The sequence below is a fragment of the Periplaneta americana genome, chromosome 16 (genome assembly GCF_040183065.1).
Source record: "Periplaneta americana isolate PAMFEO1 chromosome 16, P.americana_PAMFEO1_priV1, whole genome shotgun sequence".
Lineage (NCBI taxonomy): Eukaryota > Metazoa > Arthropoda > Insecta > Blattodea > Blattidae > Periplaneta > Periplaneta americana.
In genome coordinates, this window is record NC_091132.1 from 182770048 (window position 1) to 182794497 (window position 24450).

At 36.1% G+C, this 24450-nt stretch overlaps 2 protein-coding genes across 3 annotated transcripts in view; both read left to right on the top strand.

The window, feature by feature from the left end:
• On the top strand, nucleotides 1-14276 carry LOC138692187 (zinc finger protein 235-like). Of its 2 annotated transcripts, none has more exons than XM_069815254.1 (5): nucleotides 1-176; nucleotides 3890-4003; nucleotides 6575-6712; nucleotides 7082-7164; nucleotides 13124-14276. In XM_069815254.1, exons 2-5 carry the CDS (start codon nucleotides 3929-3931, stop codon nucleotides 14274-14276), a joined length of 1449 nt encoding a protein of 482 aa, XP_069671355.1. In that variant the 5' UTR covers nucleotides 1-176; nucleotides 3890-3928. The 2 variants fall into 2 exon arrangements, with proteins under 2 accessions (XP_069671355.1, XP_069671356.1); XM_069815255.1 differs by having other exon boundaries at nucleotides 13132-13270.
• The window catches only part of LOC138692188 (zinc finger protein 98-like), a 17630-nt gene continuing 7343 nt past the window's right edge, over nucleotides 14164-24450 (top strand). The window contains exons 1-2 of the mRNA XM_069815256.1: nucleotides 14164-14286; nucleotides 22056-22169. Of these exons, the coding sequence (XP_069671357.1) occupies nucleotides 14278-14286; nucleotides 22056-22169 (123 nt within the window). The 5' untranslated portion in view covers nucleotides 14164-14277. The remainder of the gene's footprint in view (nucleotides 14287-22055; nucleotides 22170-24450) is intronic.

Here is a 24450-nt window from a genome sequence, read left to right on the forward strand (position 1 = left end):
CAGCGACAATCACGGCTTCCTTAGTTCCTTCTCCCAGCAAACTGGCTTTCTAATGATTTGTGAAAAGGAGAGTTGTATTTAGATAAAGATGGATTGTTACGACTATTATATCAGAAAACATATCTGAAAAATCTCCAGTTCTGATCACTTTTCCCATTGTAAGGTGTGAAGCTGAGGTGAGCTGCTGTGTGATAACATAAGTGTGTATTTTAATATCTAATTGTTTAGTATGCTGTGACTTTTGGCAACCCTTACCGAAAGGCAGGTATCCTTGTGGAATTTATATATAATATTCTTAGTTTCCTGATGATAATATAATAATAGTATTAATAATTGTGTATTTTGTTTGGGTGAAAGGTATCTCCCCACACTACAAACTTCTTCGCCCTCATTTCTCTTTGATAAATCCATGAACTAATCCACTAACCTCACATTCCTCGGATTAATGGCACTTAGCTATCCCCTCATTCAACCCATAAAGAAACTTAATCAGACGTCAGTCTCGTGTGTGGTGTGGTGCGATATCGAAGATTGGCATTTGTTTGCTGTACAACTAGATGTCGGCTGTAATTTTTTTTTACTTTATTTTCAAATGAGTTAACTATCAGTATACGGTACTTTGTTCATATAGAGACAAAGTTTAGGTAATAGGGATATATTGTTAAAAATGTTATTTTTCATGTTGGCAAAACTAGCAAATGGGTATTTCCTTTCCCACTAGATTGTATATTACAAGTTTTAATACCACGATACGATTCTACCTATTCCTATTTGCGAATCTGTTACAGGTTAAATTATATTACATCACTTTAGGCTTTTGGTATGCCTTGTATCTACGAATCTGTAATATGTTAGGTTAGTCTGGCGCTTTTGTTATGCCTTTTGTATACATATCGGTGACAGGTACGGTTAGGTTAATTTCTTATGCCTTGCATAGTATATACTTTAAATTGTAGTATGTGCTGCTTTTTTTCTGTCCAACTTTGTTGAAACGAGGATTGAGCGGATTCCCACGATTTTGCAATACAAAATGTTCGAATTACAAAGCGAATTTGATGGAATTGCATTTTAAAACTTAAGCATTCTATTGGTAATTGTTACAAGTAAAGTAATTGTAGAGATATGTGGCATATTACCTGTGAAATGACACGTCCAACGTAATGTGAGTGCAAACGTTCTGTTTTCTAGTCAGTGAAACGATTTTAGTCACATGAAACACACGATACGATGTAATGTGAAGAACGCAGAACTGTTATTAATTCAATACGCACTGAAAAACACTCAACTAGAACATATAATACTGCAATAAACACATAAATTTCACAACTGAACTTTCTTTCGAAGCCCGCCATTATGATAGACAATGACGTACTTCAACAGCCAACGTAAAAAACAAAAAATCACTACTTCACGACAGCCACACTCAATCGCTTGCGTTTTCGATCAAATTCGTGCATGCACCGCTTTCCTGATCAACAAAGTTGAGGCTCTGATTCACAGTCAAATGACGGAAATTGTTAACATCCAGGCCTTCATATCTGTTCCATCAGTCCGTCATTATTGTGGTTTGAGCGGCGACATGTTTCCGAATAAGACCTCTTATTATTCGGACAAATCTCCAATCACACTTCCTTCGTCTCACGATCTATCATGCCCAAAACCCAAGAACACTCCACAATACGACCACCAGCCTCAAATTTTCTACGTCCAATCTTGCATTCATCAATTTCCACTATATGATTCGGCCCTCCAATTCTAGGTTCGTTCTTCTAACGGTGATCCGCACTGTCTGAAAGAAAATAAAACTTATAGCAAATAAAAGCCTACAAAAACTTAACCTAACCTAACGCATCATAAAAGTCTAAACTAATATAACCTGTCACTAAAATCCTAAACTAACCTATCCTGTCACTAAAACCTAAACTATCCTAACCTAACCTTGCACAGTTTCGAATATGCAAAGCATAAAAAAGCCTAAACTAACCTAACCTAACCCAACTTCTCACTAAAATCCTAAACTAACCCAACCTAACCTGCCTCAGATTTGCCAACACAAGGCATAAAAAAGCTAAAACTATCTAACGCATCATAAAAATCTAAACTAACCTAACCTAAACCCTAAACTAACCTAACCATAACCCTAAACTAACCTAACTAAATCCTAACCTAACCTAACCCCTAAACTAACCTAACCTAACCAAAACCCTAACCTAACCTCACCTAACCTAACCTAACCAAAACCCTAAATTAACCTAACCTAACCAAAATCCTAACCTAAACAAAATCCTAACCTAACAACCTAACTAAAACCCTAACCTAAACTAACCTAACCTAACCAAAATCCTAAACTAACCTAACCTAACCAAAATCCTAAACTAACCTAACCTAACCAAAACCCTAAACTAACCTAACCCAACCAAAATCCTAACCTAACCTTATCTAACATAACCTAACCGAAACCCTAAACTAACCTAACCTGTCACAGATAATTATGCAACGCATTATAAAAGTCTAAACTAACCTAATCTGTCACTAAAATCCTAAACTAATCTAACCTGTCACTAAAATCCTAAACCTAACCTGTCTCTAAAATCCTAAACTAACCTAACCTGTCACTAAAATCCTAAACTAACCTAACCTGTCACAAATAATTACGTAACGCATCATAAAAACCTAAGCTAAGCTAACCTAACCTATCACTAAAATCCTACACTAACCTTATCTATCCTAATCTAACCTGTCAGTAAAATCCTAAACTAACCTAACCTGTCAGTAAAATCCTAAATTATCCCAATCTGACATAACACTTCATTTTCTTACCTCTACACACTTCCCTCAAGTATGAAAACCAATCCGCGATCGTTGACTCCGCTACATCTGGTACATTCGTCTCATCGCACTCCCTTGTTGTTTGGGAGTACGAAAACTCCCCACAAAGTGGACACTCCATATTTGCGGGAAGCAAACCTTTCTCCCGGCACCACCGTTGCGCTTCATTTTCACTATTAATAATGCTCAGCTTTCTAATATTAATACGATCACCTACTGCAGCCATTTCCACAACTACGAATTTCCGCTCTAACATTAGAAACTAGCGCGAAACATTCGTTATGTTATATCGATAGCTATGAATATATACATTTTAAATAACCGCGCAACCATCCCGCTGGAATATTGCAAACTAGCGCGGAACGTTCGTAATGCCTCGTAAGTTACGTTGGTATGACATGTAAGATTGCTGAAAGTGCAGGAAGAGAATACGCTCAATCCTCGTTCAACCCCAACTTTCTTTGTTAACGGTATAGTAAAGATGTGAGAAAAAAAAGTTTCTTCTTTCTCCAAAATATGTCGCTATAAAATCATTCGTTTTTCAACTCCAGCTCCACTGAAACTATTTTACAACGATTTTCAGTTCCAAAATCACTAAAAGTACTTGTGTGCTAATTTCTCTGTGATTTTTTTCTGAAGCCATTGTCATACCTTGCTGACGAAAGAGGAACATACGCTCGTCGACCATCACAAAACCCAGTAAATATGCTAAACAATTTATAATGAATAAATAAATGTAATATGTAGGCCAATGTACTTAATACATTTGATTAGGTTATGTTACTTTAGGCTTTCATTATTCCGTGCATATGCGAATCAGTGACAGATTCGTTTAGGCTTTGTTTATGATTTGCATATGCGAATGAGTGACATGGTAGGTTAGTTTAGGATTTGGTATATCTTCTTTATACGAATCTATGACAGATGAGATTAGTTTAGGCTATTGTTATGCCTTGCATGTCCTCAACATTATTTAAAAATGAGCTCATTTTTGCTGCCCGCATTCCTTTGGTTACACTAATCCCAAAGTGCCGAATTATGATGTCTCGTTTTACTTCAGGAACGGAATCTTTTGGATGAGCATATAACTGGTGTAAAGATGGAATATGTTGAAGTGAAATATGAGGAATATCCGGAGCCAACATCTTTCCCTGTAGTGAAAGATGAACCTCAGGTGAGTGGAGCTCAAGGAATGTAGGCCTACTGGGTTCTTCTAATATTTATGGTATATTTTGATTGGTTTATACATTACTCTTTGGTCTAGAGACAGGAAAAGTATCATCACTATTTGTTATTAATGGTTATGTCTTGTTGCAGAGAAGTCCAATGTTGAACTGTTATCTCACTTTTTGTTTTAAATTTGACAGCAAAATTCCTTGTTACAGTTCCTCTTAATGGTTGCCAAGCTACACATTTCCACTGTCTGTTTGGTAATATGTTGTATTTAAGGACATAACTTATTTTTGATGTGTCTGTGCCTTTGTCTAAAGTTCTCAATACTTTTACTGTTTCAAAGAAGTAATTTTGTTTCATTTGTAACTCTGCGTACAGGTATTGACGCCATTATTTCAAGAATTGGCCTATCTTTTAACATTTTCATAAATTACACCACCTAATACAGCGACCATAATAGAATGTTCAGAATATTTCATAATATGTACATGTTCCAATTCAATCCACATTTTTCTATTTTCTATACATGCGTGCATGCGTTTTTTTATTTGAATATTGTATGTGTTTTTGTGTATTCTCTGTGTGTGTACGCACACTATCTATGTCCAACCACCCTCCTCCTGCTAAGGTAAGCTCCACGTACGAGAATAGATCCATATGGCATGTTCGGATTTTTATTCTTTGCATTATTTTAAATGGAGGATCACCCACTTGACCATATCGCCTCTGTCCATGTGACCGGATTTCCTTCAGAATTCTAACGAGAGAATTCTAAATAGATGTCTGTATGGTCCAGATCGAAATAGAGAATGTCATGGCAAATATATCGATTGCAAGACCTTCAATCGCGGTAATATGGAAGATATAATGAAAAACATGACGCGAAGCTTATCTTATTGAGTCCTAGAGTATGACAGTATTAGAATTATAGCAACGTTATATGAAGAAAGAAATATGAGATGAGATTGGGAAAATAGTAAATTAACCAGGTTTGTCCTTCATAATTTATTTAATTTACAGAGATATTCATTTTATTTTCAGGTTCAGTTCAGAACACTGCAATGAAATAATGCGCTCTAGCGGTAAATTACAATACAATTTGATAATTCATTCGGATCTGCGGACAAGTGAGCGATACTATAATAAAAATCCGAACGCAGCTAACGAATGTTTTCCTGTAATTGAGCACTTACCTTTATTGTCTGCTTCCCGTTAATTAAACATTGAATATTTCTTACCTGTGATTTAAATGCTACAAGTAATAACCAGGTACTGACTAAATGGAAGCAGTGTGCATCCAGCCAAAATTGAAATCTTATTCAAAAGTGCAAATAGGCATAAATGCTGATAATATTATGTGTTTGCGTTTATTTGCACTACACTTGAATGAGGTAGATATGGAATTAATTTTTCTTATCTAATGCTGCAATGCTCTTTATGATTTCCCTCTAGAAAATAAGGATTTTTTTATTACTTTTTTTTTTGGGAACTTCTTTCCAGATTCTTCCCTTGTTTACTGATAAGATTACGTATCATACAACTTGGCCTTAGAAATGAAATCGATTAGAGTTCATTTCCCCCACTATTAACGCTTCCTGCCAACCTATTATATAAGATAAGTGTAATGTGTGAGTAATTAACATATGCGAAACTGTTAAAGTACACTCTTGGAAAGCAAATATACCTGCCTTAGCAATACAGTACAGCATATACCAAAATTTTTCATTACTCTATCTTTATGATTCTGTTTCCTGATTTCTCTCTCACGCCTCCGAACGGAATGTAACCCTGTTGTGCCGTAGTCTGTTTCTAATTTAGATAGTGGTACTATTCACGAATTTGACAGTGAAAAATTTCCATGTCCCACTATTTTCCCAACTCATACTTGTCAAAAGGACAATGCCAAAAACTTCTTGTCGAATTGTGTAGTAGCTCAATGTTATAATGTTTTGATTACTTGTCGGTACGAAACAAATTAGTCCTAGTGCAACAACTCAGAATAAGTGAAACGTAGAAAAGAAGGATAAAGGTCATAGAGTCAGGTAGGTTGGGATATTTGGGAATATTTCCTTTTTTGCAGCAGTGCAATGGAACAAAAGTAGGCTATGATGGTTTTTCCACAGTTTCCCATCATACACAAGGAATTTCTAGCCATTGAGTACAGCCACCCGAAAAATATTATGTGCTGGCAACAGAGGAATCCAGTGTTCTATTGTTTTTTGCTAGACTATGAAAATATTGTTGTTAATCTAACACATTGTTGAAGATATACTACAATATAATGCACAGTAGTATATTATATGGTGTAATGGCCGAAATATTAAAAACATTGTGAAGAGTTGGCTTTCCGTATTCATCATCACAGACATTACTAACTTATATAACAAAGGTTATTGCATTAAAATATGCATTTGCATATGAATCCTGGCCTTATACCTCATAATGTAAAACACATGCTCTGGGTTGTGATCAGGTTGTGCCATACGGACACATAGAGTGCAACCAGTAAAGTTAGAAGTCGCGTCTAACACTGTAAGAAATTGTTCATTTAAGATGTGTCTTTGTACTGCAGGAACGGAATTTTTCGGATCTGCATGTGACTGGTATAAAGGAGGAATATGAGGACCAGATCCAAGGTCTCACAACTGAGATCAAATTTGAGGAAGATCCGGTGCCAACTTCGCTTCCTATGGCGAAACGCGAACCTGAGGTGTGTGGAGAACAAAGAATGCATGTTCTGATTCATCCAGATACACACAGCATACATTAAAGTATTGTATAGTTTACTTCCTTTTTTCTGTCAGTGAAGTTCATTCAGTTTTATTATTGGAGGAAATGAAGAATGGGAAAGCGACTGGAGTTGATGAATTCCCCAATGAATTAGTGGAAAGAGGTTGAAAAACTCTGTTCTATAAGGAAAAGTATTACCCCATGAAATATCTGTCTCAAGAATAGTCATCTCTTAACTAAATTTCTACAGGCCTAAAACGACTTATATGCACTTCTATGGCATACAGAATCGATGCACTTTTGTTAATGTAAATTGTGCTATCTTTCTGTTTTGTTTGCTCTGTGTTAGGAAGAGCAGAGTGACTTGGACACAGTGAATGAGGAGCCAAGGGTGGAAGGAACAGCAGAGGACAACGAGATTTTCACGGAATGGTGAGTGTGGTGTGCGAGTTTATGTAGAGAGTTCATTGCGTTTCAAACTTATGTTTCGGTAACTGTCTAGAAGCACCTTCAGAAGGGCTGTATCTCTGAAGTAGCACCAACAGATAGCGTGCGTGTACGTGCAGGAATTCGCTTTGCGTGTGCATTTGTTTTCCAGTGTATAAACATTGAGGATTTACGTAGTGTATTGGTATTTTAAATGCTCTTAAAAATTGATTTATATATGCCAGATTATTGTTTTATTCCACTATGTAGGCCATATAACCATGGAAAGCTTTTTGCCTTCATTGAGTTTCCGAAACGTGCTTACAGCTACCTGAAACCTGGTGAGATGTCTGCATTGTTGTGTAGTGCAAGGTCTCTAGATTCCGTTGTCGGAAAGATGTTACCGACGGGCCTTGGTGTAGTGTTTTGACAAAGTGATTCGTATTAATAATTAGGACATTCCTGTCACATGTTCTTTTGTTTATTATTCTCCACTACGTTATAAAATTAATGAAAATATTTAAGCCATATTAATTAGAGCAATATGGAAATGTATTAATGAAACGTGTATAGGTATTCGAATTACTTTATCCTCGTATTTTGTACGTTATTGTGGACTAAAAACTGCCGACGTTCCAACTTCCAATCCATTGGTAGCAGTCAGTAATTTAATTCTTATGTAATGGTGAATTTCTTTGTGCAATGTAACGATGTGCATTCTAGAGTCGGGCAAACAGCCTCTTACTCCCGCTCGTTCTCGTAGGCGAGACTAGCTGGCCGATAACGCCAGTTCCGAGAATCGTATTCTCGAGATTGGCACTCTCGGGAACGAGGAATACCGGGTCCCGGCCTGTTATCGCACGGCCGATTTATCGTTATGAAATGCGTACACTGACTGCCGGCTTAATTGCCGCTCATCGCTGCAATTCGTGACTCTTTCTGAAATATGAATGTTCATAAAGTAATTTAAGAAGGCACAGCAGTGTGGTATGCAATAATACAGCACATTATGATTGTCGACATTCTTAAAGAAGTCACACTATTTTAATGATCTATTTATTGCCTTTCCGGAGAAGCAAAATAATGCAGCACTTTCAGCTGTTACCTAATCCTAAGCTAGGCTAAAATAATAACAAGTTATGGTTGGAGCTGTGATATACTTTCTCGCTCTCAGCATTTCGTTGACATTGCATATTTAATCATTCGATAGTGTTTTGTATACGCTATAGTAATGGATATCACACGACTGTATTATTATTATTATTATTATTATTATTATTATATTGCGCGTTCACATCTGGATGTTTCGTTGTTATGCAACGGCATCTTCATCAGCATGGGTAATTATTGCTCTTTATAAGGACGAAATAAAATAATTAATACTTATTTATATTACTATAAAGGACCAAAGACTCTGACAAAAGATATTTTTGTTTCCCAACTGATAAAATGCTGAATGTGAAATGGAAACACTTTTGCAAGGGGAAGGACAGAATTACGAAATAGAGTAGATCCTTTCACAAATTGATAATAATTACTTACAAATGCGTTTTAAGGAACCCGGAGGTTCGTTGCTGCTCTCACATAAGCCCGCCATCGGTCTCTATCCTGAGCAAGATTAATTCAGTCTCTACCATCATATCCATTTTTATATTAGCTTCCCATCTACGTCTCTGCCTCTCCAAACGTCCTTTCCCTCCGGCCATCCAACTAACACTCTGTATCCATTTCTGGATTCGCCCATACATGCTAGATGTTCTGCCCATTTCAAACCTCTGAATTTAATATTCCTAATTATGTCAGGTGACGAGTAGAATGCGTGCAGTTCTACGTTGTGCAACTTCCTCCATTCTCCATCCCTCTTAGCCCCAAATATCTTCCTAAGAATCTTATTCTCGAACACCCTTAACCTCTGTACCTCAAAGTGAGAGTCCAAATTTCACAACCATACAGAACAATCGGTAATATAACTGTTTTATAAATTCTAACTTTCAAGTTTTTTGAGAGCAGGCTGGATGACAAAAGCTACTCAACCGAATAATAACAGGCATTTCCCCCCCCCCATATTTATTCTGCGTTTCTTCCTGAGTGTCATTTATATTTGCTTTATCATAACAACAGAGAATAAAAGAGGGTTATTATTATTATTATTATTATTATTATTATTATTATTATTATTATTATTAAATTACCTAGTTACTTTACAACGCTTTATCAACTGCTATAGCTATATAGCGTCTGAATGAGATGATAATGCCAGCGAAATGAGTCCAGGGTCCAGCGCCGAAAGTTACCCAGCATTTGCTCTCAATGGGTTGAGGGGAGAAACCTCAGCCAGGTAAAGGCTGGTTCACAATAAACCGGGAACGGAAACGACAACGAGAAATAATGTTAAAATAAATATATTTAAATGTGAACATTCACAATTAACGAGAAGATTGCCGGAACCCGGAAACGGGAACGTGAAAGTTAATAGTGAATGCTCACATTTAAATGTATTTATTCTAACAATATTTCCGTTATCGTTGTCGTTTCCGTTCTCGGTTTATTGTGAACCAGTCTTAACTTGTCCCAACCAAGATTCGAACCGGAAGCCGATTGTTTCACAGTCAGGTGTGCTAACCGTTACTCTACAGCGATTATTATTATTAATATTATTATTATCATTATATCATTATTATTAGTATTATTGTTATCATCATCATCATTATCGTAATCATTAGGATGATTAAGATTATGATTATCAGGATTATTATGATGGTTATTATTTATTACTGTCTTGTAAGTTATCATTAGGTACCGGTACAAGTATTAGAAATCTGACTAATTCTTAATTTGTTATTCTCGTTCCTATAATATATAGGACAATTATTATAAACCATATAGGCCTATATAATTTTATATTGTAACATGGCTAGAATACAATAATGATTGTTCTGTAACAATAATTTATAACGTGCACACCAATAGAAAGTGTAGTTTTCTATAGTATAGGCTGGTTCACAATAAACCGGGAACGGAAACGAGAACGGAAATAATGTTAAAATAAATATACAATATTTAAATGTGAGCATTCAGAATAGTTAATTGTGAATGCTTACCTTTAAATACATTTATTTTAACAATATTTCCCTTCTAGTTCTCGTTGCCGTTTCCGTTCTAGGTTTATTGTGAACCAGCTTTTACTATTTTCATGTTTCATATCATTGTGTTACAAACTATTTTTGTATTTAGTTGTTATAAAAGATAGCCTAATTACTATAAAGTGTAAACCATCTTGGACTATATAGCCTCATTTTCAACTACCTGTATTAAAATACCATTTAATACCATCCGTACAATAACGAGTTTTCAAGCGTTGAAGGGTTCCGTACAAATTTTACGGAACAAATGTTTGAGTCATGAGTCCCGCGCTAACAGGTTAACTCGCCGTTATTCGAGAACCGGTAAAAATTTTGAGTTGCCATCACTTTTAAAAGTAATTTCCATCCTTTCTCAACATTTCTCTCGCTTTGACCCCCCTATCTAACGTGAAAAACAAAAAAGTTTGCCGCTTACCAGCGGTGAAGTCTGAACAGATCAATCTCCATCGTAGTTAATATATATATTTTTTTCACTTTCCAAAAAAGATTTTCAGTTCGATTTGTTTTTCTATGCTTTCCTTAGACATTGAGCTATCAACCCAAAAATTTACAGCGCGATTGAATAAGTATTATAGGAGCTACGACATGATATATATTTAAAGAACCGGGAAGTGTATAAGCCAATGCTTCCTATAGGAGCACGGCCCGAGCGATATTGCTTGCTTATCAGTACAACAGTCCCGCCAAGACGTCCGAGACTGTCGGGAGTGATCTAGTATCGGTAATCTCGGGACCAAGAGAATCTCGTGTTCTCTATCAATGAGTCATTTGGCTACATTCGGTACGCGCGCACTGGGCGAGACTGCGGAGATTACGCAACCGAGAACGGGCGATAATATGAGGCAGTCTGCCCGACTCTAGTGCATTCACAGTTCATGCGTGTTGCACAGTTTTCATAATACACAGTTTTTATTTGCTTCACGGCATAGTCGTTTTGGAGGTTGTGTTGGTATGAGTGTATTATATTTTCTTTGTTTGGGCACGTTTTAATCTTTACAATAAATGAAAAAAGAAAATTAAATAGAGCAAGGTTCTTGAAAAAAGGAATGCTGCGAGTTGAAACAGAAACAAAGAAGAGAAATTTGCGAAAGTCCCAAACATTAGTACATATTTTCATTCTGGCTCTCAAAAACAGCAACAAACTTTAAAAAACCGACGTCCATAACATCCAAAACTGTCCGAAACATATGTTTCGCCAATGCAATCTAGTAGAGGAATTATCGAAGATCAGGATAATGTAAAATCGAAATGTCAAAAGGAAAAGACAACGACATAAAAATGCACATTCACAGACAATGAGTGCCGCGAGAATGGCTAGTGTATTCCGAAAGCAGGGGTGCGGTGATTTGAGCGCGTTGTAGGCTAGTCGGTGAAAACAAGCCTCAGTTTTCAAATTCCGGGTTCATTGTATGGAAGACTGCAAATGTGCGTGTTAATCAGCACGAAAAGTAATCTCAACATAGAACTGCCACAATTCCACTTATATCTAGAGCGAGTCCACACCTCTGGAGTAACGGTTAGCACATCTGGCCGCGAAACCAGGTGGTCCGGGTTCGATTCCAGGCTTGATGAAGCTAATGGTTGAGTTTTTTTTTTTCAGAATTCCTCTTAACTCAATATGAGCAAATGCTACATTAAGGCTGGTTTCACAATAAACCGGGAACCGAATCGACAACGAGAACGGGAACGGAAATATTGTTAAAATAATTGTATTTAAGAGTCAGCATTCAACATTAACTATTGTGAAAACATACATTTAAATAAATTTATTTTAACATTATATCTGTTCTCGTTCTCGTTTCCGTTATCGGTTTATTGTGAACCAGCCTTAACTTTCGGTGCTGGACCCCGGATTCATTTCATTGGCATTATCACTTTCATCACATTCAGACACTAAATAAACTAAGATGGTGATAAAGCGTCGTGAAATATCTTACAAAAAATCTATAGTGCACACTGTAGAAACGATGCAGAGAAAACTGCTTATATATTTCCATTCACGTAAAAATATTGGCGGAATATTCTTCAAAGAATTGTCGCCATAGTGGAATGTCGCTCAGTTCAAGCACTTTCATTTCGTGCGTCTGATGAAGAATTTGATTCAGCGAATATTGGTAACTTCAGACATTCTTTGCAAATATTTGTGGAGTTTGATGGTTTTCAGTTACACATATTGTACTGTCTGGCAACATTGCAAAAAATAACCTAATTTGAATGTGATAAAATAGACTATATATTAACATTTTATGTAGCATAAGAATATACCACAACGGATGATATACACCATTGAAATACGAATTGGGAAGCAATCGCACAAACTTGCACATTTATGTCCTAAAACGATGAAGCAAAGGTAAATAATTTTCCTTTTTAGGATAATCATCGATTAATGGTAATACTCATAATATACATGCAATTATTGCAATTGAGTATGTATCTGTAACATGAAAACATAATTTCACATGCTTTTAAGGACATGGAAACATTAATTTCTCACGTTTAATTTTATATATATATATATATAGTGTTTTTAGAACAAAAATTGTCCGAAGTAACTTAACTGGCAGGCGACTTTAGACAGAGAATTCTCAATGCAAAGTGCAACCAACTAGCATTTTCCACATAAACTTTCTTGAATAGTTAATACAAGAATGTTCAGACAATTTTGATATTTCCAATATAACGCGTAATTTATTTATAGCATTGTATTTCTATTGGTAACGTTTCTTCTCGTGACATAAGTTCGTTTAGTTTTGAAGTTCATTACTTTAATGTATATTTGTTTCCGACTATTCCATTGACTGATAGTATATTTTCGTCAGGATTGCAGCTACCAAAGAGAGGTCTGTATCATCAGAATTCCACAGTATTGCAGATGACGAGAACGAGATTGTGTGTGAGATTCCCAAGAATTCAGATTCCTCAGGTAAACAAGCCCGAACTCATGAAGATAAACAAGTGCAATTCGAAATGTCTAAAGAATGTCTCTCCAATCCGGCAAAATCGACCACGCATTTACATGACCGTGTAGTCAAGAATGCTTATAAATGCGATATTTGTGGTAGAATTTTTTCTACGTCGCGTGGTGTAAAAAGGCATGAACTCCTGCACAGAGGAGAGAAACCTTTCAGAAGTGATGTTTCTGGCAAGTGCTTCTCGAGGTCGAGTAGTCTTAGAAGGCATAAAGTCGTGCACGTTGATAAGAAACATTTCGAATGTGATGTTTGTGGTAAATGTTTTTCACAGTCGAGTCATCTTAAAAGGCATAAACTCGTGCACGTTGGTGAGAAACCTTTCAAATGTGATGTTTGTGGGAAATGTTTTTCCCAGCATAATAATCTTAAAAGGCATAAACTTGTGCACGATGGTGAGAAACCTTTAAAATGTGATGTTTGTGGTAAGTGTTTCTCGATGTCGAGTAGCCTTAGAAGGCATAAACACGTGCACATTGGTGAGAAACCTTTCAAATGCGATGTTTGTGGTAAATGTTTCTCGGCGTCGAGTCTTCTTAGACGTCATGAACGCCATCACACTGCCGAGAAATCTATCAAATGCGACGTTTGTGGCAAGTGTTTTTCGCAGTTGAGTCGTCTGAGATGGCATGAACGGCTTCACACTGGCGAGAAACCATTCAAATGCGATGTTTGTGGCAAGTGTTTTTCGAATGTGAGTAATCTGAGATGCCATGAACGCCTTCACACTGGCGAGAAACCTTTCAAGTGCGATGTTTGTGGCAAGTGTTTTTCGCAGTTGAGTAATCTAAGAACCCATGAACGCCATCATTCCGGCGAGAAACGTTACAAGTGCGATGTTTGTAACAAGTGTTTTTCGCAGTCGAATAGTCTAAGATGCCATGAACGCCTTCACACTGGCGAGAAACCTTTCAAATGCGATGTTTGTGACAAGTGTTTTTCGCAGTTGAGTCATCTAAGATGCCATCAACACCTTCACACGGTTGAGAAATCTTTCAAATGAGATGTTTGTGGTAAGTATTTCTCGCTGTCTAGTAGTTTAACACGCCATGAACGCCTTCAACCGGATCAGAAATCTTTCATGTGTGATGTTGGTGTAAATGTTTGTCGCAATAGAGTAGTCTTAAAAGGCATAAACTCGTGCACAGAGTGGGAAACCTTTGTAATGCGATGTTTGTGGTAAGTGTTTTTGGCAGTCGAGTCATCTAAGAAGCCATGAACGCCTTCACTCAGGCGAGAAACCTTTCAAATGTGATGTTTGTGGGAAGTGTTACTCGGCGTCGCGTAATCTTAGAAGTCATGAACGCGTGCACATTGGTGAGATATCTTGCAAAAGTCAGGCGAGAAACGTTGTGTCTCTCTCAATCGAATAGCGTAAAGAGACATCAACATCTGGACACAGGCGAGAAACCTTTGAAATGCTGTGAATGTGGCAAACGATCTCAGATTGCAAATCCCTACGAAAGCTTCGAATCCCGCACACATGCGAAAATGCGATGTTTCTTGCACAAAGGTGGGAAAGCTTTGAAATACGGTCTTTCTTGGAGTCCACCCTGTAAAGCGATGCACGCGTGCACAGTACTCAGAAAACTTTCAGACGTGATCTATTTCTTTCAATCGAATGGCCTGAAAAACAAACACCTGCACACAAACGAGGAGCCTTTCAGATGTAATTATTCTGGTCTTTCTCGGCGAGGAGTAACGTAACTGCCTTCAACACCTGCACACGATGTCATGTCTTTTAATTGCGATGATTGTGGGAAGTGTTTTTCGATCTGAGTTTTATAAGAAAGCGTAGACAACTCCTTGCAGACGAGAAGCCTTCTGAATATATTTGCTGTCAAAATGTTTTTGCTGTCTAAGTTAATTATTGTATACATTCAAGGATGAATGAAAACACGATTAATTGCACTTTCATAATTTATTTGTGAGAAATTGCGAAATTAACGAATTTTGTAGCCATATTGTTTTATCATCCATGTGTTTTCTATTGAACGATCATTTTTATGAATTTGAAATCCAAGTAATGCACAGTCATGAACATCACTGCAGCCAGTACTGAACTGTGACTGGTTTATAGTTATTGATAGTATAAATTACTGGAAGTAAAGGTTTCATGAATGCAGCATTATTCTGCCTTATATCAAATAGTTGTTGTTGTTTTCTAATGCCACACGTTTGACAATAAAGTCATTTGACCTCTTGCACTCCAATATTTTTCAACGATATTATCATGGCCAGCCACTGAAACACAGATTTTGAGGTGTTCCCAATCCATTTCTTGATTTGAGATGCACAATGGGCAGTTAGGGGACTGATATATTCCAATTCTATGCAGGTGTTTGGCCAAATAATCATGGCCTGTTGCCAATCTAAATGCAGCTACAGACGATTTGCGTGGTAAATCGGGAATAAACTGTGGATTTTGATGCAGAGAGTTCCATTTTTTCCCTTGGGATTGTGTTATTAAATTTAGTTTGTTGAAGTCTAAGTATGTAGATTTAATAAATCTTTACACAGAGTAATACGTAGATTTAGTAACAGGTCTGTAAGTAGCAGTGCTGCCCTTCTTTGCTAAAGCATCCGCTGCAAAAGGCTATCTGTTGGATACAGGGGGGAGAGGCATTAATTCTTCCCATTGAAGGCTTTAAGGAACCAACCTGGACAAATACCCAATGTCCCATCCCTATCTTCCCGTGGTGCAGCTGTTAGTAAGCATAATTTTACAAGCTGAACTAAAGGGAGGGGCGACTCATCAATTAGCACTTGTCAGCTTCATGAGTTAATGACTGAATTTGGTATAATTTTCCTCTATTGAATACCTAATTCCCTCTTTACCCTTTCCTATCCAGTCCTCCGGCTGAACTTTTACTTTCTTCGACCCCGACGGCATTAGAGCATTCGGGGCCTAGGGGTTCAATTCCCTTTCCTTCCTCCTCTTTCTACTTTTCTGTTCCTAGTGCTGACCTGCTATGGCACTAAAATCGTCCTTCAGTGGCTTAAGGATGGAAAGCTGGTGATCAACAAGATGTCCCAGCTAGGTCCAATGGACCCGTCGACCAACAGCAGGTGTGGTCCTCCAGACTTTCTGGGGGTTGTGTGTGAATGAAGTAGCCACCAACAAAACGTTAAAATATGGTGTTCACTTAAATCGGCTACAACTTGCCATTTAACCACTAGAATATGAAATGAGTACCATTATTTGAATTAGTACATTGGGTAATTCATCATATATCGTAAGCCCCTTTCTTTCCAGCTCAAAGTATGTTCATACCGCTAAAGGCTGCAGAAGGAAATATTGTTCAATTTCACTTTCTTACAGAAAGCAGCACTCTTTGTCCACTATTCATAATCATCGATGGTTGTGAAAATCATTTCTACGGATTTATCCTTCGTTATACTGAAACAATGAGCTTTCGAGACCTGAAGTTTAGTTTTTGCAAGAATGTCTTGACAAGGAGTTTTAAAGTTATAGAACTGACATGAATCAGATACTTCCAACATTAGGGTGGTCTATTTTTTGTTAATTAATCATTACTTTTATTGTGAAACAAGATATTTTTGCTCAATTTCATCACTAAATCCCATAACTATGAGGTAGAAGGATAAGAACAATAACATCCTATGTTTTATAATCTTGATTACTTATTTTTAATGTCACTAACGATTTGGTTAATTTCTTATATGAAAAATATCCTGTATTAAACGAAATCATTTTGGTATTGTATCTTATTTACTAGCAAGTGTTATTCGAAATCTGAACGAAATTATATTTATTGTATTTTTTCATTGAACCACGCTTCTTTTTTCCGGCAGACGTCATAAACTCTTTTGTTTTGTTTTTTTTTATTGCTTATGTACACTATAATTGGTGTTGTAACGAAATCACGATATCGGTACAAAATAGGTTGTAATGTTTACAAAAATCCCTGAAAGTGAATAGGATACTGTAAATAGTACAGACATTCACTGGTGTTAAACCTGAAAGCTTTGCTTCCTAATAGCACTTTATTATATCTGAAAACAGTGATGTTCCTAGCCATGTCTTTGATACAGTTTGGAAATATTTCCATATCCCGTGTTACTTGGCCCGTTGCGTATTTAAATAACGGTTGTTTCGTTTACTTCTACTTCCTCATAATATTTTTAATTATTAATAAATGTTCATATAATGTTTTATATCTTTATTGCTGTTTCCGTATTATCAATTACTTGAAGTTTCGAAAGAACGAAATATTACACTTTTTATTACTTGTGTAATCCTGCATCTTTTTTTGTTGTGTAAAATAGAAGTCCGGACTTTATTGTTGCAATCGCGAACATTTTTGTAATCTATATGGTGGTTATGTTTGATTAATGTAATGTAGTCACCATTTTCTTAAGAAATTATATGAAATCTACAGACTTTTTTCCTACCATGTTTTTTTCATATTATGTTGTGATACATGATGTATGGAAGTTTTCTTGATATAGTAATAGTTTGGGACTTAGTGGGCCTAGCCATGTAGAATAATGTAAATTTGTATAGGTATATTATACAATTTGACTCCCATAAAACTTCGTACAAAAATGACGACTACAGTGCATTAATCCAATATGTTCGCTGTATAGCTTACGAAAACGTCAATGACGTCACTGTCCTTATTCTGATGCTTTAAAATTACGTAATATTCATTCCCATGTATGCACTCTCTGCATTTATTCTCACATTTTCCATAAGACCTCTTTGATATCAATCAATGAGATGCCGTAACAAATCTTCATACCAGCCAGTGCTTTTATAACGTGTTTAAGATATAGCAAGGATCAGACGGCTACAAATTAGAATTAACTCCTAATTTATATATATTAAACTCTTTGCTACCGCATAGATATGTTAAAGTCAGTGGTGTAAAGATCATTTCGAACGCCTCACAAGCAGCAAACTCTACCTTTTTGCTGTTGTTCTTTTAGTTGTTATGGATGTGGTAACATGGAACCCAGTTTGATCCATTAGCTGTACAATCATGTGGTGACGCTGACACAATGGAGACAAGATTTTCACCAGATGTAAGTATGGCGAGACCATTCGGTCGAGTTCAACATCAGCATATCTTCCATTTCAACTTTTATTCTAGTGGGCAGTGGTTAAGTTATACTCTTTTCATACCAATACACTTTTAATAAATCTTTCGTTTTTTGAAACCCCAACTTCGTCTGTAAAAGGCAACAAGTCTCGTCTTCTTTGTACAGCAATTACTGTAACATTGTTATCACTATCAGAGCTCAGCCTAGTAACTTTACTCATAATACTTGTATGTATAATCTATAAATAGTATGAGTGTTCATATATAGCATGTTATAGGTAAGAATACATACAGTCCTACAGACTCATGTGGTAATTGTTTCTTCCCTCTTGAAGTATTTAATTCTCGCTTTATCTAGAATGAAACAACGATCAAGTACTTCTATGAGAAGTGATTTTTTCATGGTCACCCAAGCAATGTAGAAAAAAATGATTCTTTTCTGTATTGGGTATAAAAGGAATGTACATATTGTAACTGCAGTAGGTATTCTTATTTCACTAAATTCAAATTGTAACTAGAGGCATTACCAGTTTACATCAAATGTTAAAGGGGCCAAAGTCCAGAAAGAGAAATTCTACAGGACAAACAATAAATATTTCTTGCTTAATCACTTAAGATTACAGTAGAACCTCCGTGGTAATGAAGGGGGTGGGCTGAACGGTTGATCGAAAAAATCGGATAATCCGTACCATAAAAGATCTTTTTAAATTTAGTGAATAATACACTTCAGCAATTTCCTTCGTGATCTTGTATTTAACAAACCAGGTAATGGATCAGAAGTTCACTAATTTAAGTCTGGTTGTCAACGACGGATTTTTAAGGCAAAGCAAACTCCTTGTAATGGCTGTCTGTGGAAAGATAGGAATAGTGGAGGTGTCGTGTTGTAGATTTATATACATTATACACTCCAATCTCGTATTCTGATGGGACATGAGCCACAGTTTCCCTTTCTCCAAACACTCAATTATTTAGGTCTACACATTTTCTTCCGATACTTAGGACAACAAGATTTGTTTTGACACACCACGTAAAAGACTTTTTATACAGACGTTATATAGTACAACTCGAACAGTAGACCATACTGTGTAAGATGACGACTTCTAATTATATTCTCAAGAAAAATAACGTGCTAATATAATGTAGAGTACTTGATATATTTCTGCAGCAAAAAAAAAGCGAGAATAAGTCACACGGATAATCCAACAATCGGTTAATAGGATGACAGATAATCGGAGTTCTACTGTATTAATTTTCTGAAGAATCCAAATTAAGATATTATACTTACCTCACATTCGTGAGAAGTGTATTTGGAACTATAACCAATCATGCCCTTAGTAGGGGCACTTAAATTACTGCACATATGCCTTTTTAACAAATAATGTATTTTGACAGGGATTAAATATAATAAAAACAAGTTGTGTAAAAAAAAAAGATTTATTAATATGTAATTCTTTATACAAAACATTTTATCATGAATTCGAGCAATTTCAAATGTAACTTTTTGGAATACGGAAATATAAGATTATATCGATCACATAGTCCACACCCGTGGAGTAACTGTCAGCGCGTCTGGCTGCGAAACCAGGTGGGCCGGGTTGGAATCCCGGTCGGGGCAAGTCACCTGGTTGAGGTTTTTTTCCGGGGTTTTCTACCAATCCAATACGAGTAAATCCTGGGTAACTTTCGGTGCTGGACCCCGGACTCATTTCACCGGCATTATCACATTCATTTCATTCAGACGCTAAATAATCTAGATCTTGATACAGCATCGTAAAATAACCCAATAAAAAAATCGATCACTTTGATTTTTTCACATCACAGTTGTGTCCACTGTTCAATCTGCTCATAAAATACTTCAAAATTATCCTCAATGTATGGTTTTACTTTCTTTGCGTCATTAAGTTTCTGCTTTCTGAGTCAAAGTTTTCCTTCTAGATATGCAATAACACTAGACAGTTCAATAGATGTATGAGATGGAGATGTTGGGAGATCCATCCCCGGGCCACCCGCTGGATAGGTTTACGAATCAAATGTATTATTATTTCGCTCACATTAATTTTTTACATACGAGGTTGCTGGATTTATGTTCGAGCCTACCTTTACCAGCAATAATCACGGCTTCCTTAGTTCCTGCTCACTGCAAACTGGCTTTCAAATGATTTGTGAAAAGGAGAATTGTATTTAGATAAAGATGGATTCCTACTACTATAATATCAGAAAACATATCTGAAGAATCTCCAGTTCTGATCACTTTTCCCATAGTAAGGTGTGAAGATGAGGTGAGGTGCTGTTTTCCACACGAGAGAGTGTGATAACACAAGTGTTTATTTTAATATCTCTTTGTTTAGTATGCTGTGTCTTTTGGCAATCCTTACCGAAAAACAGCTATCCCTGAGGAATTTATTTATAATATTCTTAGTTTCCTGATGATAATATAATAATACTATTAATAATTGAGTATTTTGTTTGGGTGAAAGTTATCTCCCCACTACAAAATTCTTCGCCCTCATTTCACTTTGATAAATTCATGAACTAATCCACTAACCTTGTCACATTCCTCGGATTAATGTCACATAGCTATCCCCTCATTTAACCCATAAAGAGACTTAATCAGACGTCAGTCCCGTGTGTGGTGTGGTGCGATATCGAAGATTGGCATTTGTTTGCTGTACAACTAGATGTGAACTGTAATTTTTTTACTTTATTTTCAAATGAGTTAACTATCAGTATACGGTACTTTGTTCATATAGAGAGAAAGTTTAGGTAATAGGGATATATTGTTAAAAATGTTATTTCTCATGTTGGCAAAACTAGCAAATATGTATTTCCTTTCCTACTAGATTGTTTGTATATTACAGTCTTTAATATCGCGATACGCTTCTACCTATTCCTATTTACGAATATGTTACAGGTTAAATTATATTACATCACTTTGGGCTTTTGATATGCCTTGCAACTACGAATCTGTGATAGGTTAGGTTAGTCTGGCGCTTTTGTTATGCCTTTAGTATACATATCGGTGACAGGTAAGGTTAGGTTAATTTCTTATGCCTTGCTTAGTATATACTCTAAATTCTAAGTATGTGCTCCCTTTTTTTTCTGTCCAACTTTGTTTGGTAACGGTATAGTAAAGATGTGAGAAAAAAAGTGTCCTCTTTCTCCAAAATATGTCGCTATAAAATCATTCGTTTTTCAACTCCAGCTCCACTGAAACTACGTTCCAAATTCAACGATTTCAGTTCCAAAATCTCCATGAGTACTTTTGCGCTAATTTGTCCGTGATTTTTTTTCTGAAGCCGTTGTCATACCTTGCTGACGAAAGAGGAACATACGCTTGTCGACCATCACAAAAGCCAGTAAATATTGTAAACAATTTATAATGAATAAATAAATGTAATATGTAGGCCTACATACTTCATACATTTGATTAGGTTATGTTACTTTAGGCTTTCATTATTCCGTGCATATGCGAATCTGTGACAGAAGGTTTAGGCTTTGTTTATGATTTGCATATACGAATGAGTGACATGGTAGGTTAGTTTAGGATTTGGTATATCTTGTATGTACGAATCTATGACAGGTGAGGTTAGTTCAGGCTTTTGATATGCCTTGCATGTATTCAAAATTATTTAATAATGAGCCCATTTTTGCCGTCCGCTTTCCTTTGGTTACACTAATCCCAAAGTGCCCAATTTTGATGTCTCGTTTTACTGCAGGAACGGAATCTTTTGGATGAGCATATGACTGGTGTAAAGATGGAATATGTTGAAGTGAAATTTGAGGAAAATCTGGAGCCAACATCTTTCCCTGTAGTGAAAGATGAACCTGAGGTGAGTGGAGCTCAAGGAATGTACTGTTCTTCTAATATTTATGGTATATTTTGATTGGTTTATACATTACTCTTTGGTCTAGAGACAGGAAAAGTATCATCACTATTTGTTATTAATGGTTATGTCTTGTTGCAGAGAAGTCTCTGTTGAACTGTTATCTCACTTTTTGTTTTAAATTTGACAGCAAATTTCCTTGTTACACTTCCTCTTAATGGTTGCCAAGCTACACATTTCCACAGTGTGTTTGGTAATATGTTGTATTTAAGGACATAACTTATTTTTTATGTGTCTGTGCCTTTGTCTAAAGTTCTCAATACTTTTACTGTTTCAAAGAAGTAATTTTGTTTTATTTGTAACTCTGCGTACAGGTATTGACGCCATTATTTCAAGAATTGGCCTATCTTTTAACATTTTCATAAATTACACCACCTAATACAGCGACCATAATAGAATGTTCAGAATATTTCATAATATGTACATGTTCCAATTAAATCTATATTTTCTATTTTGTGTACGTGCGTGCGTGCGTTTTTTTTAGTTGAATATTGTAAGTGTATTCTCTGTGTGTGTACGCACGCTAGCTATGTTCAGCCATCCTCCTCCTGCTAAGGTAAACTCCTCTTACGAGAATGGATCCATATGGCATGTTCGGATTTTTATTCTTTGCATTATTTAAATGGAGCATCACCCACTTGACCATATCGCCTCTGTCCATATGACCGGATTTCTTTCAGAATTCTAACGAGAGAATTCTAAATAGATGTCTGTATGATCCAGATCGAAATAGAGAATGTCATGGCAAATATATCGATAGCAAGACCTTCAATCGCGGTAATATGGAAGATATAATGAAAAGGATGACGCGAAGCTTATCTTATTGAGTCCTACAGTATGACAGTATTAGAATTATAGCAGTGTTATATGGAGAAAGAAATATGGGATGAGATTGGGAAAATAATAAATTAACCAGGTTTGTCCTTCATAATTTATTTAATTTACAGAGATATTCATTTTATTTTCAGGTTCAGTTCAGAACACTGCAATGAAATAATGCGCTCTAGCGGTAAATTACAATACAATTTGATAATTCATTCGGAACTGCGGACAAGTGAGCGATACTATAATAAAAATCCGAAAGCAGCAAACGAATATTTTCCTGTAATCGAGCACTTACCTTTATTGTCTGCTTCCTGTTAATTAAACATTGAATATTTCTTATCTGTGATATAAATGCTACAAGTAATAACCAGGTACTGACTAAATGGAAGCAGAGTGCATCCAGCCAAAATTGAAATCTTATTCAAAAGTGCAAATAGGTATAAATGCTGATAATATTATGTGTTTGCGTTTATTTGCACTACACTTGAATGAGGTAGATATGGATTTAATTTTTCTTATCTAATGCTGCAATGCTCTTTATGATTTCCCTCTAGAAAATAATGATTTTTTTATTACTTTTTTTTTTTTTTGGCAACTTCTTTCCAGATTCTTCCCTTGTTTACTGATAGGATTACGTATCATACAACGTGGCCTTAGAAATTAAATCGATTAGAGTTCATTTCCCCCACTATTAACGCTTCCTGACAAACAATTATATAAGAGAAGTGTAATGTGTGAGTAATTAACATATGCGAAACTGTTAAAGTACACTCATGGAAAGCAAATATGACTGCCTTAGCAATACAGTACAGCGTATACCAACATTTTGCATTACACTATCTTTATGATTCTACTTACTGATTTCTCTCTTACGCCTCTGAACGCAATATAACCCTGTTGTGCCGTAGTCTGTTTCTAATTTAGATAGTGGTACAATTCACGAATTTGACAGTGAACAATTTCCATGTCCCACAATGTTCCTCACTCATACTTGTCGAAAGAACTTGCCAAAAACTTCTTGTCGAACTGTGTAGTAGCTCAATGGTATAATGTTTTGAGTACTTGTCGGTACCAAACAAAATACTCCTAGTGCAACAACTCAGAATAAGTGATACGTAGAAAAGAAGGTTAGAAGTCATAGAGTCAGGAACGTAGAGATATTTGGGAATATTTCCTTTTTTGCAACAGTTCAATGGAACAAAAGTAGGCTATGATGGTTTTTCCACAGTTTCCCATCATACACAAGGAATTTCTAACCATTGAGTACAGCCACCCGAAAAATATTATGTGCTGGCAACAGAGGAATCCAGTGTTTTATTGTTTTTTATAAGACTATGAAAATATTGTTGTTAATCTAACACATTGTTGAAGATATACTACAATATAATGCACAGTTGTATTT